General features: G+C 50.5%; 1 protein-coding gene across 2 annotated transcripts in view; it reads left to right on the top strand.

Annotated features, from left to right (window-relative positions):
* The window catches only part of CECR2 (CECR2 histone acetyl-lysine reader), a 93,727-nt gene extending 82,837 nt beyond the window's left edge, over nt 1-10,890 (top strand). For both annotated transcript variants that reach the window (XM_069003648.1, XM_069003646.1), the window contains 10 exons: nt 1,556-1,685; nt 1,972-2,009; nt 2,119-2,210; nt 2,483-2,609; nt 3,973-4,406; nt 5,522-5,650; nt 5,738-6,557; nt 8,063-9,470; nt 10,297-10,402; nt 10,621-10,890. In XM_069003648.1, the coding sequence (XP_068859749.1) occupies nt 1,556-1,685; nt 1,972-2,009; nt 2,119-2,210; nt 2,483-2,609; nt 3,973-4,406; nt 5,522-5,650; nt 5,738-6,557; nt 8,063-9,470; nt 10,297-10,402; nt 10,621-10,626 (3,290 nt within the window). In that variant the 3' untranslated portion in view covers nt 10,627-10,890. The remainder of the gene's footprint in view (nt 1-1,555; nt 1,686-1,971; nt 2,010-2,118; nt 2,211-2,482; nt 2,610-3,972; nt 4,407-5,521; nt 5,651-5,737; nt 6,558-8,062; nt 9,471-10,296; nt 10,403-10,620) is intronic.
* Nucleotides 10,891-26,667: the final 15,777 nt, after the last annotated feature.

Below are 26,667 nucleotides of genomic sequence, written 5' to 3'. Positions count from 1 at the left end.
GAGACTCAGCCCAGGCCAACAGTAGGAGAATGAGCTCTGCCAGTGATCTTGAACATGCAGTGTTAATCACTAGCTGTGGTAGAGGCTCCTGTTATTAATCCTAACTGAGATCCAGTACCAGGGTAGCACTCCTTGATTCCTGTCAGTTTACCAGGTCAGATCCTTGGCAGATGTTGGTGGATTTCCAAAATCTACACAATCTTTACCTCTTGGCTGCTGTTGTCATGACATTTTCCATTTGCTGCCCAAATAATTACATCATGTTCTCCTCAGCTTTCTCAGTTAGGCATCCATTGCAATGACATCTAAAGATTGCTCATTTTATGAAAGAAGCATGAATTCTGAACAGTGCTTGGACAGACTCAGATAATTCTCTATTACCTGCAATTGAGTGTTGACTTCTGGTCATGCAATGTTATAATAGATGCTGTTAGATTTTGTAGGACACCTTAGATACTCCCAGCTCCAGTGCTAACCTCAGTCTTCTAACAGGAAATTCAGGCTTTCTTTTACCAGTCTTTGACACATCTGGCCATGGATGTCCCTACAAACACGTTGTAGCTATTCCTACGTTTCTTGCGCTCTCAAGCCGCATTCCAAATTTGGTTTTGACTGACAGAGTAGGACAATAAATAAATATTTTTCCACCAGAGCTGGTACTTCTTAAGTAGTTGGCATTTTCCAAAGGCAGAGCCTCTGCTAGAGGGTGTTAGATAAGTCTCCCTCATCTTTCTTTCACTCTGGGTGTTCCCTGATGTGGCCTGTTCCTGTGACATCTCTCCCTGAACATTACTTTCACAGAATTCTGCTCCAACTGCAGGTGTTTTGCAAGTCAAATGAATAGAGATTTCCTATAAGAAAAAGGAAATGAGGTTCATGAGAGCCCATAAACTTTCTATTATAAAGCAATCTGTTAGCCAGCTGTCTGGTTGCAAACCACAGGTTATATTACCAGCATTGCTTCTTCCTGTGCCTCACCTCTTTAAACGAAAGCTGTCCCAGTGGCCCTCGTGTGTGGCAGCTTGCTCGATCTGGCCACTGGCCATGAAGATCTACCTGAGCAACCTTCCCAAAGCCAGCCATGGAGGATAATAATGACCCCAGTTACTCACTGCCACTCAGCTGGTAGAACTTCTCTCAGCACTGTTCTTCATCCCATTCCATGCAAAGCCAGCTGCCTCAAAGTTCACCTGCCTGAGGTGAAGCCCCTAAAGGAAGATAACAACAAGCCAGCTCTTTCCATAGTGCTGAGCTGTGCCTAGGGCTGGGTGTTGAACTTCCCTCTTTGTACCACACCACTTCTGGAAGCTGCCTAAGGGAGCATCTGTGTCACAGTGGTGCTTCAAAATTGATGATTGTAACCATGGGAGGATGATGAGGCGTGTTGATGGTGCACCCCATGCTCACCTCACCTGATCCTGTGCTGTTGCTGCTTTTGCTGAAAGAATAAGACCATCTCACTGGAGTTCTTGAGAGCTGCAGGAGCACCTTCTATTTCCCTGCAAGATGTGGGCAAGGAGAGTGCTGAATGGTTTTTTATCTCTTCCCACTGCAGAACGGGCCAGGAGGAGGAAACTTCGTGAAGAGCGCGCCTGGCTGCTGGCACAGGGGAAGGAGCTCCCCCCTGAGCTTTCCCACTTGGATCCCAGTTCCCCTACCAGGGAAGAGCGAAGGACCAAGGATATGTGAGTATACAATGGGGCATTGCAGCACACAAGTGTGTTGAAGCTGTGAGTATGGCAAGGAGAGGAGTGTGATCATTCACAGGAATGCGGAGGGAGAAGTGAGGCTGGAGAACAGTGAGAGGAGTAAGCTGAGAAACATCTGGGTTTGGTCCATATGAGAGGAATGTTTGTGATGAGGCCTATTTGCCAGCATTATGGCACTGCATGGGTGGAGGAGAAGATGAAGTACAGAGCATGTCTTACCTGTCCTCAGTCTGCATATTCACTGTGGTGCTTCCCGTTGCAGCTTTGAACTGGATGACGAGTTCACAGCCATGTACAAAGGTTAGACCCACCCCAGCTTTCCCCCTTTGCATGACTTCCTCAAAGTGAAATGCTTCTGTGTGTGTGTGTGTGTGTGTGTAACCATTCACCTTTCTCTTGCTACTGCCAGTTCTAGATGTGGTGAAGGCTCACAAGGACTCTTGGCCTTTCTTGGAACCTGTTGATGAATCGTATGCTCCCAACTACTACCAGATCATTAAGGTATGGAATCTGGCCCAGCCATCTTGACTGATGCACTTTGTTGACTGGCATGCAGTTTTTTGGAAGTCTTTTGAAGTTTTGTGGGCTGTGTTACTCTCACAGTCAAACTCCATGATTCTGGCAGTCCCTTCTAGCCTTACAAGTCAAGAAAACCAAAGATGGATGGCTGCCTCTCTGGAGACCATCCTCTGCTGCCCATGCCCTCTCTGAGTGCAGCTTTGTAAGCCCCACTATGCTTGCTGTAACTGAAGGGAAGTTTGGTTGTGTTCCAGGCCCCCATGGATATCTCTAGCATGGAGAAGAAGTTGAATGGAGGTCAGTACTGCACCAAGGAAGAATTTGTGGGTGATATGAAGACCATGTTCAGGAACTGTCTTAAGTACAACGGTGAAGGCAGTGGTAAGAGCAGTAAGATGCTAAATTTGTCTGTTTGCAGTGCTCAGCCAAAGCAAGCAGTGCCCTCTTCCTCCTCACCAGTACTTGATTTGTGTTTCTTCTCTTTCAGAATATTTTTGGGAGACCAGATGAAAGGGTAGTAGCTACTGAGACCTGCATTTTAGTGAGGCTTTTAGCACAGTTTGGTCATGCTGAATTGGGGCATGGCATCCTAAGGGCTGCCATGTTGGTAGATGGTGAAGGCAGAGCATACAGAGAGAGGAGAGTCTGTTTCTTTCTGAGCTCATTCCTTCATGTGCTCATGTGTGCCCCTTTTTCTCCTAGTAACTAATACAGACTTTGAAAAGCATTGGAGTCTGGTTAACTCCCAGTGTTCGTTGAGTACCACAGGAAAGCGAGGAGTGAGCCAGGCCTGTCCTTTGGATGGAAAATGTAGTTTTTGGGTTCCTTGGCTGTTGAAGGAACAACATGAGTGTGCAAATGGGAAAACCTGGGTTTAATTGCTACGCTAGTTAAAATTCTATGTGTTGCTTAGATAAGAAACCAGTTCCCGTATCACAGGTGGGTCATCACTGTAGACTGTCTCACCAGCAACACTTGAGAAAAGGAAAACAACATTAAGAACAAATCAGCTTGTTGCTGTTGGCTGTGTATACTGCACACTGCCACTGGGAGAGCTCTTCTCCCCAAGGAACTTCAGGGTTAGTTTAGTGGAAACAACTGGAAAGTCACTTGCTTCAAGGCCTTGTCACCAACATCTCTCACGTGTTTTTTCCTTCCTATCCACTCAACAAAAAGTAAAAGCTCATCTCAGCAGAACTGTCCAGTGGAAATGATGCAGTGGGGACACTGGTGTTGGCAATAGCTTTTGTGTCAGGGTCAGCAAGCGCTTTGGAAACTACATGGATAAATGTGTTTGCTGATTTTCCTCTGTCTTGTGGCCCACAGCAGAGATTTGAATGAGTCCAAGAAAAGCCTCTGAATGTAATCAAATAGCATTGCTGGAAGTTCACATTTCTTCTCTCAGCACTCTTGCTGGCTAACTGTGCAGGTCACACATCTCTGCGAGCAGAGGTGGTGCTCCTCCTAATGTGATTCTTGGCACTAGGCTGGAGCACTGAGTTAATGCTGACTCTGCAGGCCCTGCTGCCAGTGGTACTTTGTCATGGCTGTGTGCCTGTCCTCTGGTAGGCTTACTGAACAGAACTGATGCTGTGTTGCTTATGGAGTTTAGGAACCAAAGCCAACTAGTTAGAAACAAAAGTCTTCCTCAGAGAAACTTGGCAGACAGGAGATGGTTTATCTGATGTTGCGTAATTGTTTCTCTCTATGAGGCTCTGACGTTCTTGGGGGTTTTTGACTGCAGAATATACAAAGATGGCTTACAACTTGGAGAGGTGTTTCCACCGAGCGATGATGAAGCACTTCCCTGGGGAAGATGGAGACACGGATGAGGAGTTTTGGATCAGAGAGGACGGGAGACGAGAGAAGAGGAGCCGGCGGACCGGCCGCTCCGGCACAGGCAGTGTCTGGACTCGGTCACGAGACCCAGATGGGCCTGGCAAGAGACAGCAACGCCTGGAAAATGGAGGAAAACCTCCACCATATCGAGCTACTTCCAGGGCTCCTGCTTCTTCCTCCTCTTCCTCTTCCTCCTCCTTCTCGTCGTCCTCTGTAGATGACCCAAGTGGCGCCTCAATGCCGACTACTCGAGAAGTGGGCCCTTCCAATGGGCGAGGCTTCCCCCGCTCCCTGCAGTACGGTGGCATGCCCAGCCCTGTGCCACATCCTGGACAGATGGTAAGGAGCAGTTCCTGCTGTCCTTTGCCCATCAGGCCGAGAGAGGGAGGGAGGGAAAGGGGAATGGAACTTCCTACCATTAAATCCTTAGTGCATGTCAGGAACCTTTTCCCAGAGATAAAGGGTCAGAGGTATGGTTCCTCCAAGTGAAACTTTTCAGCCCTTAGATTTAAACTGGTACAATTTAAGTCTTTTCCACACTAGGTGGGAGCAATCTCCTAATGTTACCCATGGCTGGCATGTCCCAGTGTAGGCTTGCACAAACTAGTTCTGCCAGTTCTCGTCTCTCCTTGGAGAGTTACCCCAGTGTGCATGGAAAGCTGTAACATTTCTTCCCTTACCCCCCGTTTATGAAGCTGAACAAGCTGGTCTTCTTTTGTCTCAATTGTTTACAGATGCCTGGTAACTTCGTGCCATCTGTGTACGACTGCATTTCGTGCCTTGGGTATTTATAAAAGCAGTAAACTAAATCAAACAAAGGCCACCCTGGACTGCAGCAGTGACCTATCTTTAGCCCAGTGTTTCTTCTCTGAATGCCACCTGTTCTGCCTCCCTTCTGAGCTGTTCCTCACCCATCCTTCACTGCCTTTTCCATTTTAGCCAGTGATGGCTTGTGGTGTGATCTATCTGCTGTTCCCCTGAGATCTAGGCTATCCCTTGCCCTTTTAGCTAGAGACCAAACAAAATTTTAAGAGTGATTCTTGTGCTGCAGATAGTGCGAGGCAGTAGAAGAGCTGGAGGCACTGGGTATTTTGAAGGAAATCCAGTACATTCCCTGTTGTCTTCCTGCTTGGGGTCCATTCCTCTTCTTGAAGCAAACCACTGCCCCCTCCAGTCTTCTTGCTTGCTCCCCAGTATTTGGGTGGCAAGTCAGTGTATTGCAGCCTTAAGCCTGGGGGTGAGTGGCTGAGGTGTGAGACAGTGGCTTTGAGAATGCTGTGTTCCCTTGCAGAAGAGAGTGTACAGGTTTTCCATGGTACCTCCAAAACAGTCTGGTTCCTCATCCCTGTGGTTACTCCAGCCTTGCCTTCCCCTCACCTGCAGTATTTCTGCTGCTTCTATGCACTTCACAAATTGTTTTATTTCTCCCCCCTGCACCCCTCCCCATCCCTCAGAGACCAGCGGTGCCAGGAACGTTTGGTCCTTTGCGTGGATCCGATCCCACAAAACTGTACGGCTCTCCGCGAGTGCCTGAGCCCCATCCCGGAGAGCCGCTCCAGCAGCACCAGCACTTTGCCATGCAGGTACGACCCTCCTGCCGAGGGCTGCAGCACCCCAGCACCCCGCAGGTGTGGTGGCTCTCACTGAGACCCCCCTCTCTCTCTCCGCAGCCGGCCGTGGGACTGAGCGAGCACCGCGGGCACCGGCTGGGCACTCCGGAGAAGCAGGCGTGCGCGGCACCGGCCCACGTGGCCGGGCTGGGCCCCCGGCCGGGCTCCCTGCAGCTGGGCCGCATGGGCGGCCCCCCGCCCGACGCCGTCTACCCGCCAGCCCAGTTCCAGCAGGGCTTCCTCCCGCCACGGCACAACGGGCCCCCCGTGAAGCCGCCGGAGGGCTCCGAGGTCCCCCCAGGACACATGTACCGGCCCTACAAGTACCTGAACCGCGCGCATCCGGCCCTGTGGAACGGCAGCCACGGCCCCGCTGGCCAGGCTGCCATGGGGCCGGAGGAGAAGGCACCCATGGGGCCGGGGCCCTCGCTCCAGCCCCGTGTCCTGGGTCATATGATGGACCCCCGGGCCATGAGGCCGCCGCTGCCTCCGAGCCAGTGGAGCGAGCAATCGAATTTCCTACCTCACGGGGTGCCTCCCTCAGGGTACATCCGGCCGCCCGGGAAAGCCGCCGGTCAGAGGATGCCGCAGCCGCCGGCCGCTCTGTTTGGAGGACCACCTCAGGTTCAAAGAGGGTGCCAGGGCGGGGACTCCATGCTGGACAGCCCGGAGATGATCGCCATGCAGCAGCTGTCCTCCCGCGTGTGCCCGCCGGGTGTGCCTTACCACCCTCGCCAGCCGCCCCCGCCGCACCTCCCCGGGCCCTTTCCCCAGCTGGCTCACGCCGCCTCCGCCGGCGGCCAGCCCCCAAAACCCATCGTGGGGAACGGGAGCTCGCAGGATCCAACCGGCCAGACCATGGACATGGACAGCAACCAAGGTAACGCCCTGAGTGCCCACTGGTAGCGCTTGACCTTCCCTGCCTGCATCTGTCGCCTCCACCTCTCAGAAAATAAGTCAGATCTTGATTAAATACTTGGGGGGGAGCAGAGTTTTTACGCATATTTTTATTTTTTTAATGTAAATTGAAATATATTTTCTACTCTGGCCACTGCTTAGAGTTTTCTAGGACTGTTTTGTTTCACTGTAACCTGCCAGAGGTCCCCTCTGTCCCAGCTTTACCTGCAATTATCAGTTTGCCACAGGGTGTAAATGCAAAGCATAGGCTGTGATGCTTCTAGAGCTCACCTGGAGTTAATGTAAAAATTGGATCTGCAGAGAGTTAGGTAAGGAGAGGAGATGTTATGTGAATAAATGTCTCAAATATACTCCTTTGAGCGTGTGTCAGTATGGCTTCTCCTCTTAAATGCACATCTGCCTTATGAGCTCTCAGCATCTTAAAATCTTCACACACCAGGACTGCCCAAAAGCCCCTGAGCAGCTGTATTAGTTCAGGTGGGATGGCAGCATGTCATGCTTGCCCTCACCAGTTTCTTTCTGGTTGAATTTCATTTGTTCTATCTGGTAAACTACAGATAATAATAAAAAATAAAAAAACCCTTAAAAATAAAACCTGAAGTAGAGATCAAAAAAATTCAGAGATCAAAAAAATTTTTTTCATTAATTCTAGCTGGTAAACTAGAGATCAAAACCCTTGCATCTTTTATCAATCCCTTGTGTGCCTTGCACTAAGAGGAAACTCTTTCCTTGTGTGGCATTGCTTAAAAGTTATCATCATAATTTAGCTTGCTGGATATAGAACAGAGACAGGGGAGAGCGTTGAGTGATTGCAGGACAGGGTAGTCACATCTCCAAACTACAGCTGGAGTGATCAGCTCTGCAGCATCTCAGGGTGTGGTGGTGTTTCTGCCCAAGCTGTGGGCAAACAGGGTTTGCGGAGGCTGGGCTTAAATTCAATGTTAAGAGGAAATTCTTTACTGTGGGGGTGGGAAGGCACTGACAGATTGCCCAGAGAAGCTGTGGATACCACATCCACACCCTGAAAGTGTTCAAGACCAGGCTGGATGAACAATCTGACCTAGTGGAAGGTGTCTCTTTCCGTAGCAGGGGGGGTTGGAACCACATGATCTTCCAACCCAAACTGTTCTGTAAGTCTATGACCAGAAAGGGGTAAGGCAGCCTGAAATCAAGCTGCCACTACACCAATACCTCATGTTGCTGTCAGGTGGACCCCAACTCTGCCTCTCCTTTAGGCAGCCTCTGCACACCTCTATGTCAGACCAAACACGTGTGCCATGTTACTCCAGGGGGGCTGTGACTTAGCGGTGGCTTGCAAACTGCGGTGTCCACCTGTGCCATCTTTCAGAGAGAGACGCAACCTCATGAGCGGTTCTTAAAAGAGAACTTTTAAAAGAAGCAGCTATTAAAGGTCACTCAAATTTGCAGAAATTAGGCATGTGTGTGACTTTCTTCCCTCTCTTTCAGTGGAGACACCAGCAGGCATGGACGAGAAGGCTCAGTGCATCAGCATTCCCGATGGGGCCTACGCCAAACTCCTACCTCATCCCAAGCCCCCGCTGCCCATGGAGTGCACGAGGCGCGCCTTGCCCCCGGATGGGGAAGGGGATGGCCCCGGTGTGAAGGGCGACCTGAAGGCAGGGCAGGGCAAAGGCGCGTGGTCGGCAGAGAGCGGCTACGCCGGCGACCCGGGCTGCGTGAGGGACCTGGTGCCCGCCTCCGAAAGAGGGGGTCCCCTGCCTCAGAATGGGGCGGCGGGCGAGGGGCCAGCAGCCGGCCCTGAGGGGAAGGGGCTGGCTGCCAACCTGCTGGAGAAGCCCCTCTGTGGCGGGGGAAAGGCTCTGCCCGAAGCAGCCGTGCCTTGCATGGGACAGGGCACCGGCCTGCCTGGCGTGGATGCCACCTCCATGGGGGCCACCCCCAATCAGTTTCATCCTCTCTACATGTCCAGTCTGGAATACCCGAATTCAGCCGGGCGGTACCACATCAACCCAAGCCTGCAGGGGTTCAGCCCCATGATGGGGGGGAAGCCACCTCCTCCTGCCTCCCATCCCCAGCATTTTCCCCCACGGGGTTTCCAGCCAAGCAGCGCCCACCCCGGCGTCTTCCCGCGGTATCGGCCCCCCCAGGGAATGCCGTATCCTTACCAGCCGCAGCCTCAACCCTCCTACCACCACTACCAGCGACCGCCCTACTACGGCTGCCCACAGGGCTACTCGGACTGGCAGAGACCTCTCCACCCGCAGGCCAGCCCCAGTGGGCACCCCAGCGCGCACCCGCCCCTGGCCAGGCCCCCTTTCCCAGAGCGGGGCTCTGCCGGCGGCCTGCAGGGCTGCGAGGCACTGAGCGCCGCCCTGGCCTCTCCCACCCGCATGGACATAGCAAGTGCCAAAGAGGTTTCTCCAAGCAACGGGCAGGAGCTGGGGCCTGAAGATGAGAAGTCCGAGGAGTCCCAGGAAAGACCGGAGAGTCCCAAAGAGTTTCTTGATTTGGACAACCACAATGCAGCTACTAAGAGGCAGAGCTCGGTGGCAGCGGGGGAGTTCCTCTATGGAGCCCCCCCACCACACCTCGGTGCGGGGATGGGATTTGGCCCTTCAGCTTTCCCTCCCCATGGGGTGATGCTACAGACTGGCTCTCCTTATGGATCCCGGCATCCTGCCAGCCACTTCCAGCCCAGGACGTATGGATCGCCCATGAATGCTCACCTGTCTCACCATCCAGCTTCCAGCCAGGCCAATGGCCTCTCTCAGGAGGGCCCCCTGTACCGCTGCCGAGAGGAGAACATGGGTCACTTTCAGGCCTTGCTGATGGAGCAGAGAGGCAGTGGAGGTGGCATGGGGGGGCCACCCCAGGACTTGTATAGACCCTCGGGGTAAGATCGTGTTTTCTGCAAGAAGGAGAGGTGGGAGGGGGGTGATGCCTGGGTGACCATCAGTGTTGGATACCCTTGAAGGGATATGGCTTGAAGTCACAGGAGATGGCAAGTGAAGTTGAACAGGTGGCTCTTAGAGTAAGAGGTCTGCTAAGATGGAGAGAGAGTCTCATTGCATCTCCTTAAAACAAGGAGCACGCGCTGTCATGGAGGACCTGTTAGCCTGCCCTGCCCATCCCCACACCAGCGCTGTGTTTTGTTAATGTGTCGTCCAGGGTTGAGCTTCTCTTAATCACACAGAGTCTTGCCATTTTCTTTGCAAGTGTTTTATTTCACATTGCTTCTAGTGGGGCAGAATCACTGACTAAAGTGGAAGTCTGCCTCTTGTTATGAACACCTTTAATGTTGCCTTCTTTTTCCCTCCTCTTGCTTTGCCCCTCCTCTCTGTGTCAAATTTCCATCACAGAAAGTTACTTCTCACTGAGTCTGCATATGACATTTTATTCCCAAGTGGAAAATACTGCTACTCCAAAAATTCCCTGTTCGGTTCTTATGAATGTGCTTCAATTGTTACTGTTTTATCATCATCACAGCATGACAATCCTTCCTTCTTCTAGTATTCAGGGAACTTGGCTTACAGCTAAGCCCTTGGGGGAATGGCATGGGTTGAGGGCTGTGTTTTGGGGGAAGCCAGACAGAATATACAAGACAAATGCTTGTATGCTAATGTTGTATGTATGCCTTCAGTGAAGTAGTTTTAACGAAGAGTGGGGATTTGCTCCTGACATTCATGTGCTAAAACTCTCTCCATTCAACCTGACTCCAGAATGCAAATGCATCAGGCTCAAGTCCCTTTCCCGAAGATGCCTACAGCAACCATGTCCCGGGAAGATCTGACATCACAAAAACCATCAGCGTTGCCTCTGGATCAAGTAAGGGCTGCTAGAGAGAGCAGAGCTGAAATGCAAGTCTTCCTCTTCCCAATGGCTAAAGGACTGAGGTGTTTGATGAGGGTGGGAAGAACTGGAGGAAGCTGTGAACTTGGGCAGATCAATACTGTTAGCTTTTGAACTGGTTGCATGCAATCATGAGGTTATTCCTTTCTAAAGCTGCCAGTTAAAGCCTCCCATTCTTGTTCTTCCTCTTCCAGAGCTAGTCCAAGAAAGAACGGACTTCATGACGACGAAAGCCACACGTGATTTGGACAACAGAGAGGAGGGGCAGGCCTTGCTCCCACCCTCCCCTCGCCCGAGCAGCATGGAGCTTCCTGGGTCTGTGGAACACGGTGCCGTGCCGGCTTTTGTGTTGGAAACCCGCAGCGGTGCCGGGCCCCAGCCAGCCGAGCAGCTGGCTCGCCATCGCAGGGCACCCCAAACTAGTGGCTTTCCGTGACCGGAGACTGCGTCTCATTCAGGGTTTGAGGGATTTTTCGGGTGGGGAGGGCGGGGGTGGGGGTGGAAACTTTCATTGACTGCTAAACTCAGGTATATTTTTCAGGGTGGAAGAGGACGATGATGGAATTTTACTTGTAGTATTAACGTGTGTGTTTTGGAGCTGGATCCAGTTTACAGAATTTAACCTGTTGCCTTTCTAAATAAATTTCTGTTGTTGGTGAATGTATTGTACATAATGGGGGAGGGGGTGGGCCCAGCTTGTAGTGGGCTTAGCACTGGAGGAATCGTTAACTGTTTACAATCATATCACACTGAAATCTTTCAGGATAGGGTGACGGTTTGGGGGGACTGGGGAGAGGTGAGGAAATGTGTGATGGATGACTTGCTGTCCTCTGCAACCAAGACATGACCCAACAGTTGGTTGACTTAATAGCAGAAATTGCTCAGGAGCATAACATGTTCTCCTCTTTCTCTTGCCTTCTTCCTCCTTCCCCTCTCACCCCCACCTCCACCCCTCTGGATCCAGGGCCTGAGTGCACTTCCAGCTCCTGTCATCATGGGGGAACAAGGAAACCAGGACCAGGAATTGAAACTGGGGCAGGACACCCATGGCATTGTCCCTTCTGCTAGTATAGTACCCTTCTCCCTGCCTTTCTAATGGAAGAAATGTGTGCTCTAGAAAACAGAAAATGGCATAACTGGTCGTCTTAGAACTTATTTTGGGGAAACCGGTGCAGCTGCGGGTGGAGCAGCACCTCTCCAGTAGAACAAATTTTGTGCAAATCCATACTGCCCTGCTGCCCAAGGAGAGGAGCCAAGTCCCCACCTCTTTCTCTGACCCTGGGCTATATTCACTTCTTAGCAGCAGTGAGGCAGAAAGTGCCACAGGCTTCCTGAGCACTCCTGCTGAGGAGGAAGAGCACAAGGCTGCCTTGGAGGAATGGTAGGATTACTGCAGTGTGAGCCATTTGTTGGATTTGGCATTTGCAAGTTGCAGGTGAATTGGAAAGCGCTCAAGCACTCATTCAGAGTTAGATGTTGAGGTCGATTGGCTCAGAAATTGAGGGACAAGAGGGCTGCATGCTCGAGTTGAGTTGGTTTAACTTTGTTGTCAAGCAGCAGGTCCTACAGGGCCAGTGGCAGCTTCCCTGAGCACAGGCTGCAGGGGCTCTCACCAGTGGCAGTACTGCACTGGGATACCCTGTGTGCCAGTGCTTGGACAGGCACTGCTGGTCAAGTGAGTTCCACAGGAATTCCATCTGCATTTGTTCACATCTTAAAGCCAGCAAGCAGCTGATTATTCTTGGGGAAGCTGGAGTAAAACAGGGGAGTTTTTAAGCTATGAGACTGGGCAGCAAGAGCTGCTGGGAACATAGCCCTTGTGGGCTGGCTGCTGGTTGCACTGGGAGAGGACAGTGGTTAAAAAGAGGATCTTGCCAAGGAGTCGGACAGAGTATGGCAGCAGGAGAAGGACAGAGCAGCATGCCCTTTAGTCTGTGCTCCCAGCTAGAGGGGGAATATAGTCTCCAGTTTCTGGAGAATTTTTCTGGCTGCTTTCTTGTCTTGGATGGTGTCATCACCCATATCTTCAGCTGGATTGCACCAGGATGCATGACTGTACTGCCTCCATCCTGCTGTGTAGATCTACCACAAGCTGGCAAAGCTGCACACGCAAATGGCAGGTAGCCTCTGACTGAGCCATTACTCCTTCTGTCCTAAGCTTTTAGAAGAACAAAAAGCCTAAAAGATGAGAAATATTCTTTCCTGAAATAGTTAGAAAAAGGAAGGACTGCCCAATGAGCCTCGCTTTTCTGTTACTACAGTACTTTTGCCTCTGATGAGCTGTGTAGGACCAAGGCATTTTCCAAGCCTAAAAGGAGTTAAAATTCTTCATGCAATTGCACAAGTATGCTCCCAGATGCAGTTCTTACCCTCTGCTGCAGCCAACCTGTGAACTGTAGCTGCTGGCTGCTTAGGCCAGTCAGTTCCCTGGGACATCTGTCAATGTAATGTGAATTACTTCCAATATCTACCTACAGATGCCATTAGGAAAGGGAAGGTGGGGGTTTTGCTGTGGTTTCTTTTCATTTGTATTCATCTGTCAGGGAGCAGTTGTGACTGGTGGATTGATCTAAACTGGAAGAGATGATCCTGAAGGTTGACCTTTGAGAAATGGGTAACTGCTTTCCTCAGCCAAGAAGATTATGTTGTGTCTTTCCAAATTTGTCCCAAATGTGGCTCCTCAGCTGGCAGTGGTTTTCAGAGGTGCCCCAGCTGCTCCAAAGGCAGCTCTAGATCCTTCACTGAACAGAGCTACAGAAGCACTAGTAGATTCTAATGAAAAATTGTGCAAGTACAACTCTTCTTTAAGACAGCACACCTGGGACAAACACAGTTGCTTCTCCTTGTAAAGCAGTCTTTAGTTCACTGTAGATATAAAAATAATTGGAAATAACAGATTTAAAAACAGAGGAACTGGAAAATACAACTTGTAGCAAAGCATTGGAAACTCTGGAAATGTGAATGTAGATTCTGCAGCTAAGCCCTGCTGTATGTCAGCCTGTCTTCTGTATCACAGACAGCTGAATAGTTGAAGGTGCCTTTCGTTCAGCCCATTGTGAATGTTGTGGGACAGGAGGTTTTTAGAAGCTATAAAAATTCTCCAAGCAAGATGAAGCACACTTCAGCTGGAACTGGCACTGAAAACATGGTTCTAGTGGTCATGGTCTCTGGATGAGTACCAAGCCTCGATCAAAACAGGAGACAACTAAGGAGGGCAAGAATTGCTTGTGGTCTGCCTGGAGAGCCCAGTGGAGTGTTAGTGATAGATACCCTCACCTGACATGAGGCAAAGCTGGGAGAAGGGTTTGACTTGCACATGGCAGACAAAACAAGTAGTGGAGCTGACTCATCCTGGCAGGGTTTCTAGGTAAATGGCTTTTGATGCAGTCAGTAATTTTTACTGAAGTAGCTAACAAGCTGCTGTTGTGAGGAGAGATGGTTTCTGTTAGAAAAGTACTCATACAGAATACAGGGAACTATGTCTGGGCTTCCCTGAGGACAGGACATGCTGAGCTGGAGAGGTGCTGGTGGAATCTTAGAGCAGAGTTTCCAGACTTTCAAATGCTTTGTTCATAAGTCAGGATTGGTTTGGGGTTTTTTTCCCCTCTTACAATATCTAGGGATCCTCTGAAAATCAGAGCTTAATCTTGCTAGGTACAATCTGAGCAAATCACAGAAAACTGGCTCCCCTCAGAGGGCACAGCCCTGGGAGAGGATTGCTGAGCTGCAATACCCATGGAAACATAAGGAGGAGCAGATAATGTGAATTTTATGATTTCCCAACCCATGCTGCACAGGGCTGCTTTGTAGATCTCGTGGAAGAGAGGTTTGAGGGATTTAGAAGAGGAACACCACAGCTCTGTACATGCAGAGTGCTGTATTGTGCCATGGGTTGGCTTGCAGTGCAGGAGAAGTGTAGCTGCCTTTTAAAATAACATGGCTTTTGAGTGCCATACTTGTGTCACTATCTTTAATCTTTAACACAATACAGAGAAACTCTAGTGCTTCCCCCAGCATTGTTGTAGTACAGTATATTACCAGGTGGTCCTTTTTCAGAAAGCCTCCTGAGCTAGTGACTTTGCCAAATTTCCTGTAGCTATTACTTTTCCCATGTGGAGGATGTGTTTTGCTATAATTACGGATTTCATGTTAAACGAGATTATGTAATACAGAGAACAATTATGATGGTGACCATGCCCCTCAAGCATGACAAAAATTTCCAATATTCTCAGAAGAGCTTTGTATGCTACTCCACCTTTTTAGGCTCTTGCTCTCCCCACCACTTCCTCCTTTCTGAGTGGTGTGTGGTGTTCCCAAGCTCCCGAGATGTCAAGTTGCCTTTGCAAAGGCCATTGTATAAACTCCCTCTGAGACTCTGAAGCTTTGAGCATCTTAGGTAGTACAGGCCCTGGCAATTTAACTGGAAAGGGCAGTCACTGAGGCTTCACAGTGACTTTTAGCTGTGTTTAGAATGAGTTTGCAGTCTATAAATTCCATGGTGTGACCCACCAAACCACTCAGTAGCAATCCAAGGCACCAGCCTGCAATGAGGAGGACAAAAGAGGAAAGTAAATTTGAAGCTTCAAGGCCCAACTGGTTTGATTTGTGACTTTAAAGTACAAGGAGACACTTTTCTTGGAAGCTTCTGATTCTTTCTTGTCTGCCAAATGCCTTTCCCATGCAGACTTTCCGAAGCAAATCGCCTGTGTATATTTTTGTAAGTGTGGTTTCTCAGGGTCTTGGAGAGCTATCAGCTTTATGATGTCTTATCTGAAAGCAAGTCACAGAGGCTGTCCTTCATTCTGCTGACTGAGGCAGCTCCCCTGCAGGTTCTCACCCCAACACTTCTCCATTTAAAATGAAAGTATAATTAGAAAACAACCTTTCTTTATTTTCTCCACTGTTCCTTGTCAGGCTTTTGTTCATCTCTCTGTTCAACCAGGGTTGTTTCTTTGTTCTTGATGGCTTCATTGTGCTTTCCTTTTCTGAGAAGACTGTATTGCTGTATGCTCTGTGGATTTTCAGAGAGGGTGCTGAAGTGAGTGACAGGGCGTTGTCATCCCAAAGAGTGGCTTGGAGAAGACCCAACAATGGAATCTGTGATGGTGTAGTTGGTCCTGGTCTCCCTTGCTGCAGAATAACCACGCAACTGGGTCTGCACTTAATCAGAGCAACCCCCTAAAAAGTTTTTATTGTGGTGCATCAGTGAAGGAGTAGAGGAGTTTGCTCTTGCAGAATTCCCACCTCCCGCTCTGAAAAAGAGCTGGGGAGGGACCCATTTCCAGCTCGCTCTCAGTAGGAGCTCCTGGGAAGAACCAGGGCAAGGCTCAGTGCATCCCTAGGCAGGGAAATTCAGGACAGCATTTAATGTATTTGAAGCTAGATGGTAACATCCAAGTGTACCTTTGAAGCGAGCTGTGTTGTGCCCTTCCCTTTTTGGTTACTTGTCTTGCCTTGGCTCACATGCAGGGTTTGAGAGACCATGGAGCTTTTTGTAGATCTAACACTGCTGGTCTTGCATTGACTGAGGGCCTTTTTCCTTCATTTGCAGCAGTGGCCTAGATTTCTTTTGGCAAAGGTCTTCCTCCTTTTGAAACGTGGATATCAAAGTGAACAGCGCATCCAGGAGAGAGCAAGAGCTACGTCCACCGGGGAAAGAGGGGACAAAGGATTAATTAGGACTGAGGCTTAATTGGGATTTTCATGAACTCTAGCAAGTCCCTCTGTCCTTTGCCCCTTTTATTTGGAAACACTTGGCTCACTTAGCAGAAGGGCAGTAAGTGGAATATCTTCTAAATGAGAGCAGAACTGACTCTGTGTGAGCACAATTCCCTTGTTGTGAACAAAGTTAGACCAGACAGCCACTGGGGACTCCTTTGGGCATCAAATGAGTAAGAGGCCCGCAGCCACCTGGTGCACTCAAACACTGGAGCATGGCAGGGGAGCAGAGTCCCTTTCTGAAGCCAGCCAGGCAGCTACAGGAGCTCAGGCCTCAACTGGAAAGTCCTCTGATCCCCTTTTGTATCATATGCCAACTCTTCCTCTCTCCTTGCTTCCCAGCTTTCAAGTCTCTTTCCCTCTGCTGGCTTCGCTGCAGTCGGTGGCTGTCGAGTGCAGAGATGACAGCTCACTGCCCACGCGAGCACAAGGGCAGAGGGTTGACCTTGCCAGCTGGCTCCTCTGCACACACATAGACAGCAGGTGGGGAGGGCACATTCACTCTCCTGATGAAATTAAGGTGTCCTCAGTGGCTCACGCGTGTTCTCTTGTGTGCCCCTGGGGTTTGGCACCCAGGCACAGCGGTGTCTGTCCATCTGCCAGTACAAGGATTTGCTCCTGGTCCCACTGCAGGGCTCCCACACGTGATCCTGGCATGTCTACTTCCAGGAGGGTTTAGGTTACAAATGTCTGTGCATGTACTGTGTACAACTGTGAAAACTCTTGTCTCTCCTCCTTGAGGGATCAATGAAGGCTGCTGCCTGATCTTTTCCTGAGCAATAATAACACACAGCAGTGCAACTTTGACCTTCCCATACTGTTTTAGGGCTAAGATGGCTATGGAACACACTGGGGGGGAATCTGCATGGTTTCAGTGGGAAGCAAGGTGCTCTCTGTGGCCCTGCATTTTATCATGCCACGTTCCTGCTTTCCCAGAGACTGGTGGGTTGATTTAGGTAGTCATGAGAGAGCTGGTTGCTGCTTCTGTGTTTGGGAAGGCAGAGAGGGAAGGGAGCAACTGGGTGAAGTGGAGCCTCATCCACAGAGCAGAGCACGTGGAAGAGGGGTGGGTGGACCACTGATTTAATGCCTCTGGGGGAGGAGAGTGACCCACTGCTGCTTCACTTGGCATTGCAGGGGAGGTAGTGGGGGAGCCTATGCCACTACATCCATTCATTTTTCCGAAGTTGGGTAACAGTGGGGTTGTTTTTGTATTATTGTAAGTTTGTAAAGAATGTAATCTGTCTGTCGGGGGCACAAGGAGAAAACGGGGGCCTTTCTCTTTTTGGGTGAGGCTGTTCTTATGTTGCTGTGCTTTTTGTTGTTGGGCAGGGAGGGGTCTAGTGGCCGTGGGGGAAAAAGCCTGGCCCTTGTCAACGGCTTGCAGCTGTCCCAGGGTGACAGGAGGGTGAGCTGAGGCTGCAGCAGAGACCTCCCACACCAAGCTGTGAAAATGCCTCTGCCTGTGTCCCTCAGTGGGGGAAATCTGACCTCTGCAGTGGGGCTCTGTGCTGGCATGTTTTGCTGGGAGCTGGGATGTAACACTCGAGGTCTGGGCTTGCTTGTCCTCGGATCAATTGGAAACTGAGCTGAGCAGCTGCCCATGCTGTTTAGGAAAGGTTGGACTGGATGGGCTCCATTTATCAGCTCAAGAAGGAGTTAGTGTTGGAGCTGCTCAGCCCAGCACTTCTGTCCCCAGCAGGGCCTCAGGGGCTGCACCTCTCCATCACCTGCTGCCCAGGAGCCCCTGCCTCCCTCCCCATCCTGTAGAGCACAGTGTCAGGGATCCTCTTCTCTCTCCTGCTGCTGCAAAGTCGTGTGAACTTTCCTGGTCAATACTGGAAAGGGGAATGCTATTTATTTTTATATTGTGTATATTTTGTCTTGGTCTGCTGATTACCTTTGTTCCCCAAGAGCGACAGTTACCTCAATAGTTAGTTTAATACTGTGTGTTGGGTAATTTTTTTAAAGAACTTTTTTAAAATCTTGATCCTCGGAGGTCTGTAGATTTTATTTCCATATGAATTGGTTATTTTGTATAAAGTACATTCTTAAAATAGCAATCATCCTTGCTGTATGTGTGTTTTCTTGTCTCCTGGATGGTCTCCCTTTGCAAGGGGAAGCAGATGGGGGTGGGAGGATAACACAGAGGGTTTTTTTTCAGGGAGACAAAGCCCTGGACTGCAGTCAGGCACCGTGGTACCACCTGTAATCCATTTACAAGAGAGCACCTGGAAAGCTAATCGGGATCATTTCCCATTCAGAAGCACAGCTGTCCACCTATGATCAACCCAGCTCTGGAAATGAGGTGGTGTCACTGCTTTCCCCCCAAAGTCCCTGGTGGGCTGTGGGTTTTCCTGCAGCCCAGGTGTGCTTCTCCCCAAAACACCCCGTGCTTTTGGGGCACAGGTAGTCTCTTCCCCCGCACCCACGTGAAACCTCTCAGCTTTAAAAGTGGTGGCTGCCTGGAGTGATGCTGCTTCGAAGGAGGAGCTGATGTAGCCTCTGCAATTCCCCTTTGTGCTGATTTCATGATGGCCCTCAGGGGCTGTTAGAGGAATGGAAAGCCTTCGAGCCCACGTGTGGTGGTCCAAATCTATATTGGGCCCCAAAGGGCACTTGATGTTTGCTGTTGATTCAATCTCCCATGTGAGATGGGCCAGGGGTTGCAGCCCTCCCAACAGGGAGGTGTTTAAAGACAACTTAGCTGCTTCTCACAGGGGTTTCAGCATCACAGCTGTACTGTTTCATGCTGGAAGGTGCCTGCTGTAGGTGCATGGGGGCAGCTTGCACTTGGCCATTGCTCAGCTGCTCCCTGCATAAGTAACTAGCTCAGTTCTGCTGATTCAGCAGCTTTGCGTCAGGACAAAATTAAGGTGATTTTCCATAAAAGCTGGTGCCAGCAAACAGAGGCATGTGGGGGTGAACAGCAGAAGGCTGGGGGCACAAAGGCTCCCCAGGTGCATGCTGCAAGCCCTTTCCCTCTCCTCCTCAGCTCTATCCAGTGAAATCTCCCTCTGTTTCCTCCAGGGCTGGTAACAGACGCTCACATCTCCTGCCAAAACAGCCCTGCAGCGTAGCCTGCTTGCTCCATGGGCTCCATCTGCCCCTCCTGTGGGATCCTCACTGGGGCTGGGGCTGCTCCCAAGCTGAGCACACTCTGCTGGCTCTCAGCACCAGCGCTGCCTCTGCAAAGAGATGCCCAGGAAACATTTGTCTGTGGTGCAGGACTCCATACTCGTTGGCCAAGCCAGGGGCCAGCATCTTTTCTGGCCAATGAAGTTCACAGGAGCACATGTAGGCAACTTCCCATCCTGGGCCTTTGGAGGAGCCTGAGCTGCACCCTGACGTCTTCAGTACCCCAAACCCACCAGCCAGGTGCCAGAGCTGCCCTTGCTGTCCAGGGCAGGCAGATGGAGTCAAACATCCTAGCAGGGCTTTTCCCAGCATGGCTGCAGCTCCAGGCCCTGCAAAGGCTTCTAAGGAGCTGGGCTCCTTGTTCCTGGGGAGGACGAAGGGCTGCTCTCTGTCACGTATCCCCCTGCACAGGGGCCAGAGTTTGGGGTGACAAGAGCAAGCCGTCCAATTTAGGAAGGGGAGGAATTTGGTTGCCCCTGTCAGTCCCAGGAAGTGTTTGGGTCAGAGGGGATTGGCACGGGGAGATTTTTAATCCTGGGGCTAAGCCGGCACAGAGTGGAGTCAGCACTAATTGGAACCAGTCCTGGGGAAGGGGCAGATGGAGAGCTGCTCCTTTTAGAGCTGCCTTGCAGCCCAGGCAAAGACAAAGCTTATCTGTGCTATAGGAAATGCCATGTCTTAATCTTGACAAGATGCTATCACGAGTGTAACAGGCGGTGTCAAACCAAGCCACGTGCCCCCTTATTTTTTTCTACCTTTTTTTCTACTACTATCCACAATTCTTTATTCTTCTCCTCTTTCCTTACTTCCATGGGTTGGCAAAGCTACTCCCACCCCTTTGTAAAAAAGGGAGCTTTTCTGAGCTCTTAGACTGAGGTTTTAAACCCTCTCTAGCCTCCTTCTCCCTGAGAACAGTGATGCTTCCCAAACTCAGCTTATTTTCCCAAAAAAAGCCATTTCAAAGCAACTTACTTGTTCATATAGGCTTGAATTGGGGATGGATTTGATGAATCAGTTTCAATAGGGACCAGTTTAGTGCCCAGTTTGGGTGTGGAAATAAATGGCAGCCACTCACCCCCATGATGGGGCAGACCCTGGGGAAAGCTCTGACTCCAGGCAAGCTTTGCTACAGCTGGAGGATGATGAATCTTTCAGAAATTCCTAATGGTGAGGGAAGAACCAGAGTGTATTTGGCACCATCAGTGGATTTTGGGGGTTTTGAGTTTGGGTTTTGGTGGGTTTGGAGGGTTTTTTTTGGGGGGGTGGGGGTGGTGTTAGTTGGTTTTGTGTATTTCTCTAAAAAATAAAGCGTCTTGCAGGTAAAGTTCCCATATTGAATTTTCCCATTAGTCAACATGCTTTAGCATGGGAGAGACTACCTCACACAGAAAGGCAGGACTAGGGCATTTGGGATAGCTCAGGAAGCCTCTGTTTTAGGCTAAAACAAATTATTCCTAATAGCAGAAATGTTCAGTTACAGGTATTAGGAAAAATAAATGCACTCATAAGTTGTTGTTTTTTTTTTTTTTTTTCCCACATTGAGATGTAAAATGCAACTTCTCCAAGCAGGTGGGGATCTCTTGAATGGTGGGACCCTGCTGTATCCCCTCCAGCCCTCAAAGCTGCAGATTTGCTTGGTGGAGAAGTCAGACGCAGAGGAGGGCAAAGCAAAGCCATTGGCCTGGTGGGGCAGTTCCCACCCCTGCCTGGTGAGAATGTACCTGAACCCCTTGTTCCCAGCCATAGGCTTGGTCTGAGGTACAGTGGTGGTGCCTGGATATTTATACACTCACGAAACGAGTATTAAGGTCTCCTAAGAGCTAAAATAAAAGTAAACTTGTTCTGGACCATAACAGATGGGGACTCCCAAGGGCCCTTTCTTCGCCCAGCAGCAAAGAGACAGAGAGGTTTTGCTGGAGGAGAGAGAGGAGGTGGGAAGGGGCAGTGGCCGGGGCTTGCCGTGGGCTGGGGCAGCGTTCCAGGGCTGCTCCCTCCTCTCCTGTCAGCTCCCGGAAGCCTCGTGTTCCCTGGCCACTTTTTAAAATTCCTTTTCCAAAGAGACTGCCAGGGTGGAGGGATCATAAAAAGTTCACCCCCTTGTCACAAGTGCTCCCGGCCTTCCGGGGCCGGTGGGCAAAAGTTGTTAGCAATTTCCTCGGGCCGTGACCTTTGTTTTGACCATGGCAGAGGAGGATTGCAATCCATCAAACCCTGGCCTGGCCTGGGGAGAGGGCTGAGTGGAGAAGGGGGAGCCTTTACAAGGGGTAGGGGGCACAAGGACACAGTTTTGCCCCTCAGGTTTGGTGAGGAGGCAGGGGGAATGCCTCGCTGCTGGCTCAGCTGGAAACTCAAGCTTCCCGACGTGGGATTCAGCGAGGGAAACTTCACTGTGTGGGCCACAAGAGAGATTTGAGAGTTTGCTTTCATTTTCTTTCCCAAGAGGGACACTGGATTACAATTTGCTGCATCAGTAGAGTGGGGAAAGATGGGTTGCAGAGCTTGTGCCCAGAGCCAGCCCTGCAGACCAGCCGGCTGCACCAGCAGCATAATTCCAGCAGGAACTTGGGCAAAATGGGAGATGCCAGTAGATTTACAACCTCCCAAGTCCCAGCCTCTGTTGGTCCCCGGCTTTTCCAGGCTGCATGGGTCCTTGGAAGATCCCGGAGGACTGTGTTTTGTTAGGAAAATCAGCGGCAAACTAGAAGAGCCCCCTGGGAAATGGCTGGCTCCCACAGACACCTGCCTCTCCACTCGAGTTCCCAGGGGGGCAATTCATCCCTGGAGCACGTGTTCCCCTGCACCCTGGTGTCCCCTTTGAAGACATACCTGCATATGAAACAAATCCCCCCTGAGGAAATGCAGCCTGTGCATACCAGTCTACTCTGCTTCCCTTGGCTGCCTGCCCCTGTCTCCTCTCCCTCTGATCTCCGCTTCCCTAGGGAAATGCATCCTACCACACTTCCTGGCTGTTAAATACAGATTCCCTTGGGAAGTTACTCTGTCAGTTATCGCCCTGATCAGGCCCTTGGAGAGATTCTAGGTTTTGGGGTCAGAAGGGAGGGTTGCAAGTGTTTCACCTGTCCCCTTTGTAATGCCAAGCACAGCCTTGTAACACCCAGACCATCCTTTCCAGCCCCATCATTTGCATGACAACCAGGGTAGTTTTTTCCCCTATGAAGCAGCTGTGTGCTCATTTCCAGGCACAGCTGACCATGATATAGAGAAATGTGCTCCTTATTTCCTTGTTTGAGGAGGATCTGTCCAGCTCAGGGAGAAGAAGAGAAGGGAAAGACCTTTTACACCTCAAAGTGAGAACCTTATGCTGTGTGAGGTAGCTCCTTGGACTGGGAGGCGCATGAGGCCCCGAGAAAGTCAGGAGAAGGCAAACCAGACCTCTCTGTAGGACCGATCCTCTGCTCCCATGTCAAACGCTGCTACGTTTGATAGCATGTGTGCCTGAATGCCCACACCACTTCCCTGTAGGTCTCCCCCTGCATCTGTATGTTGGCTGCCTGACTCACACCAAACCCAAACCTCTCTTTGTGTGCACTTGAGCACTGGGGTTTGACGTCTTTGACATCCCCCCACACCACGATCAATTGTGCAGAGACTTTGTACGCTGGGTGTTGACCCCAGGCCTGCTGGCATTTAGCATCTGCCACCACCAAAACACTGAACACATCCCTCCTTGTCACCCCGTGTCCCATGCCCATCCCAAAGGGCATGTCATGCTGTCTGGGCTCAGAGCACCCATTCTCAGGCCTCACTGAAATTAAAGCCCCAAAGGCCGCTCTCCTTTCCCCAGGCCCAGCTTTAGCCGCTCTCCCTCCACGCCGTGGCCGCAGCCCATGTGGCTCAGAGAGGTTTGAGGGGCTGGGGGGGCCGGGCACCAAAGCGTTTTCCCCGGGCACTGGCGGGCGTGGGAACGGCGAGGAGCCAGGGCCGGAGCCACAAGCGCCTGCCTTTTCTGCAGGGCTGATGCCGCCTGACTGCTTTGAAGGAGAGGGGCTGTGGAGCATGGGAAACAGCGTGGGGCTGTGGGTTTGCATCCCCTCTCCCAGTCACGCATGGCTCTGGGCCTGCCCCATAGGCAGATGCCCACGGACCAGATGTTCTGGGAGATCAAAGTGGCTGCTCACTGCATCCTCCGTTCACGTGTGCGCACACACCCCCCTGCGCCTCCCCAGAGACTTGTAATGCTCTCTATCTTCTCTCCAAGATATTTTCCTTCCCTTCCTTTGTTTGCTTTCCAAGCCCCCATTCTGTCTTTGGCACTCCCTGCAGTCCGGGCCGTGCCAGCAGGGAAAGGCACCCTTTGCTCCCACTAACTGCATCCAGCAGCAGGGGGTGAGCCTGGAATGCCTCACGGGTTTTCCACCCTGCTTCCCTGCTTCTGGCATTGGCTGCTTTTTGGGTGGGAGGCACAGGGACCCATCACCCAGGGGGTGCTTTGCCTGAACCTCCCACCCCACATGCTGTGAGGAGCTGAGGGGTGTCACAGCTTCCCACAGTGACCAGGAAACCCTCTGGAGACATCTGCCTTTGCTCCCTGCAAATTCCAGCAGCCCTCTTATCCCCTCATAGTCCTGGGGGGTTTCCCAGCCTCTGCTGAGGTCCTGAGACCCCTGTGGATGCACGGGATGTGATACAACACCTCTAGCACAGAGGTTACTACTATTCACCAGCATGGAAAGAATTTTTGGTACATCCGAAGTCTCCAAAGTGAGGTGCATGCAGAAGAAAATACTGTTGGGGTGCAGAAGGAAAATACAGTTTGCACTATTAATAAATAAAAAAAAATATATTTCATATCTATATAATCCTTTCTTAATTTCTAATTTTGTTACGCTTTACAATATAGTTAGTACAGTAGTACCTGCATAAAATTTATAAATCAACATATTTATTTGGGGCATGTGCCCCTAGTATATGTTTTTTACTTTTACAATATGGGTGCACAACCAATAGGGCTGGCCTACATTACCAGTCAAAAGGTTGAAATCAAAGTAAAGGGTGATGCCTGAATGCCAGAAACCCACTCAGCAGCATGGATACCTCTTCATGGAGATGTCAAGCAGCCAAGCTTTGGTGATCTCCAAGGGTTTGCTCCGAGGGTTTGCCTCTCTCCTCCTTTTCCCCCTAGCACAACACAGCCAGAGACTTCCAGTGACGACGTGTAGCTGGTGCTCCATGAGAAAGGGAAACGTGGGATGAAAAAGGAATGGTTAGCAAAGAGCAATAAAACCATTCAGATGCAGGCAGATATGGTAGCAATATATTAAATGGGGAACAGAAAAAAAGCCAGATGGTTGATCCAATTTACAACTCCAGATGACTTCACAAGAGGTCACTTAGTGAAACTGAAAGGCAAATGCTTCAGCTTGGATGAAAGCAAACAGCTCGTGCCTGCCAACTTAACGCGGAGGAGGCTGAGGAATGTCCTGCTGCAGAACAGCATTGACAGAGCTGGAGAAGTAACAGTTTTAAAGGTTTTTAATAGGTGATCACCTTAAGCCTGCATTGCAGCTGTAGTCACTCTCATGCTGGGATTACCACTTCAAATGCCAGGATTTTAGAGCATGAGTGATGAGCTGCTCATGCTCTTAATCAAGAATGGTTCCTCCACACACAGAACAGCAGCACTTCCTGCCACACAGAGGTGGCTTGGGGATGTCCTGAGTGTTAAGATTCTCATGTGGCCATTCCTAAAGTCCAGTGACGCAGCAGTCCTATCCCACAGAGCCCACCAGTGGTGGCAAGGACACCTGGCAAGTCACCCAGGCAGCAGGTGGAAGGAGCCTCCCAATTCCTGCTGTCCCAGCCCTGGCTAGTGATGCTACCATCTTCCTTCAAAGTGTTTGGAGCTGAGAGCAGAAGCATGAACAACTGGCTGTGCTTGAACTGCTTTATTTCATGTGCACATGGGAAAACCAGTCATAATTTAATTTTTCAGACATTAATAATTTTCTTGTGCTGCCACCCAAGCACTGCTTTGGGATTAACTTCTGGCATTTTGCTGCTGACAGTAAGGGTCCTCTCTCCTTCTGGAGGCCTCTGAGGAGAAGCACCAGCCTTTCTCCAGATGTTCCAAGAAGGATTTGTCTGTGACCACCTGAGTAAAAGTGGCCTTTGCTGGGAGAAAGGAGTTACAGTGGCACTGCAGGCAATGGTCCCAAGGGAGCGAGGTGGAGACTGCGCACGTGTGGATGAAAGAAGTTTTGCAAAAGATAACTGCCCCTCCCAATACCAGGAATACTTCAATGTGTCCCTGTCTCCCTTACTTGTGTTCAGTTCTCCAGCTAAAACAGCTGTTTTCTTCTCCTGTCCCCTTCCAGCCACGTGTCAGGGTGCTGCCTCTCTATTTGGTACCCTGCAGCCATGCAGAGCTGAACAGCCCCAAGGTTTGCACTGGGGTTGGGTTTGTGCAGTCACTTGGTGTTCAGGCAGTGGATATGTGGGTCAGGGGCTGTCTGGGAAAAGGAGCTGATCTCCTGCAAACCCTCTTGGACACAGGAAGGAAAAGACTCTCCAGAAATTCTGTGGGGGACCACCCTTGATAGTTTCTTTGCAGTCTCTCCCAACAGATCAGCCTTGAACTACCTAAAATAACGTGGTAGCCTTGATTTCCACAGCTTTTGATTTCCAGCATATAACAAGGGCTGGGAAATGACATTTTTGGCACATTGTCAGTATGATTTTAACTCAAGAATGCTCCTGTACAGATGTTTTTCTTGCTTTCTCTAAAGCAAAGCCAAAGAAACAGTATGGGATGCTCTGAATGAGATGCCTAGGAAGACAGATTTGGGGTTTCCCAGCCAGCTCTACTTTGGCTGAGAGCAGCAGGAACTTCCCAGCCCTGGAAGGGTCTTCTTGTCACGGCCTGTTCCCTGCAAACATGTTTGAGAGGCAGGATGGGGCCCCCACCTGCCTCTCTGAGCTGCCTGTCTCAAACAGTGCACCCAGCCAAACCACGCTGAAGTCTGTCTGGGCTCTTGCTTAGGGCTAAACACCTTTTGCCAAGTTGCTTTACTGCACTATCAAGCCTTTGCTCCCCAGAATCACAGCTCAGAGTTCACTTCACCAAAGAAATTTTTTTGCTTTGCATTTTCCCTTGGGGTGGTTCACTTTTATTTCCAAATTTTTCCATTCCTCCTTCAGTGCACTTTCTTTGGAAAAGAATAAATGGGTAATTTTGTTTTAAGCTCCCCAGCTATTTCAGGCACAGGCTGTGTGTCCATGGAGGTGGCCCCAGCCTGGCTGCTCTGTGTGTGCTATTGGGCTGTATAAGGTATTAAATTACACTTTTGTTTTCCAGGAGATGCAGATTCTGCTTGCTAACATCAGCAGCTCAGGACAGGGGCATGCAACAAGCAAGGTACCCTCCT

The sequence above is a fragment of the Aphelocoma coerulescens genome, chromosome 1A, assembly GCF_041296385.1.
Source record: "Aphelocoma coerulescens isolate FSJ_1873_10779 chromosome 1A, UR_Acoe_1.0, whole genome shotgun sequence".
Lineage (NCBI taxonomy): Eukaryota > Metazoa > Chordata > Aves > Passeriformes > Corvidae > Aphelocoma > Aphelocoma coerulescens.
The sequence above is the reverse complement of the archived record's forward strand: the minus strand, read 5'-3'. Positions and strand labels throughout refer to the sequence as shown.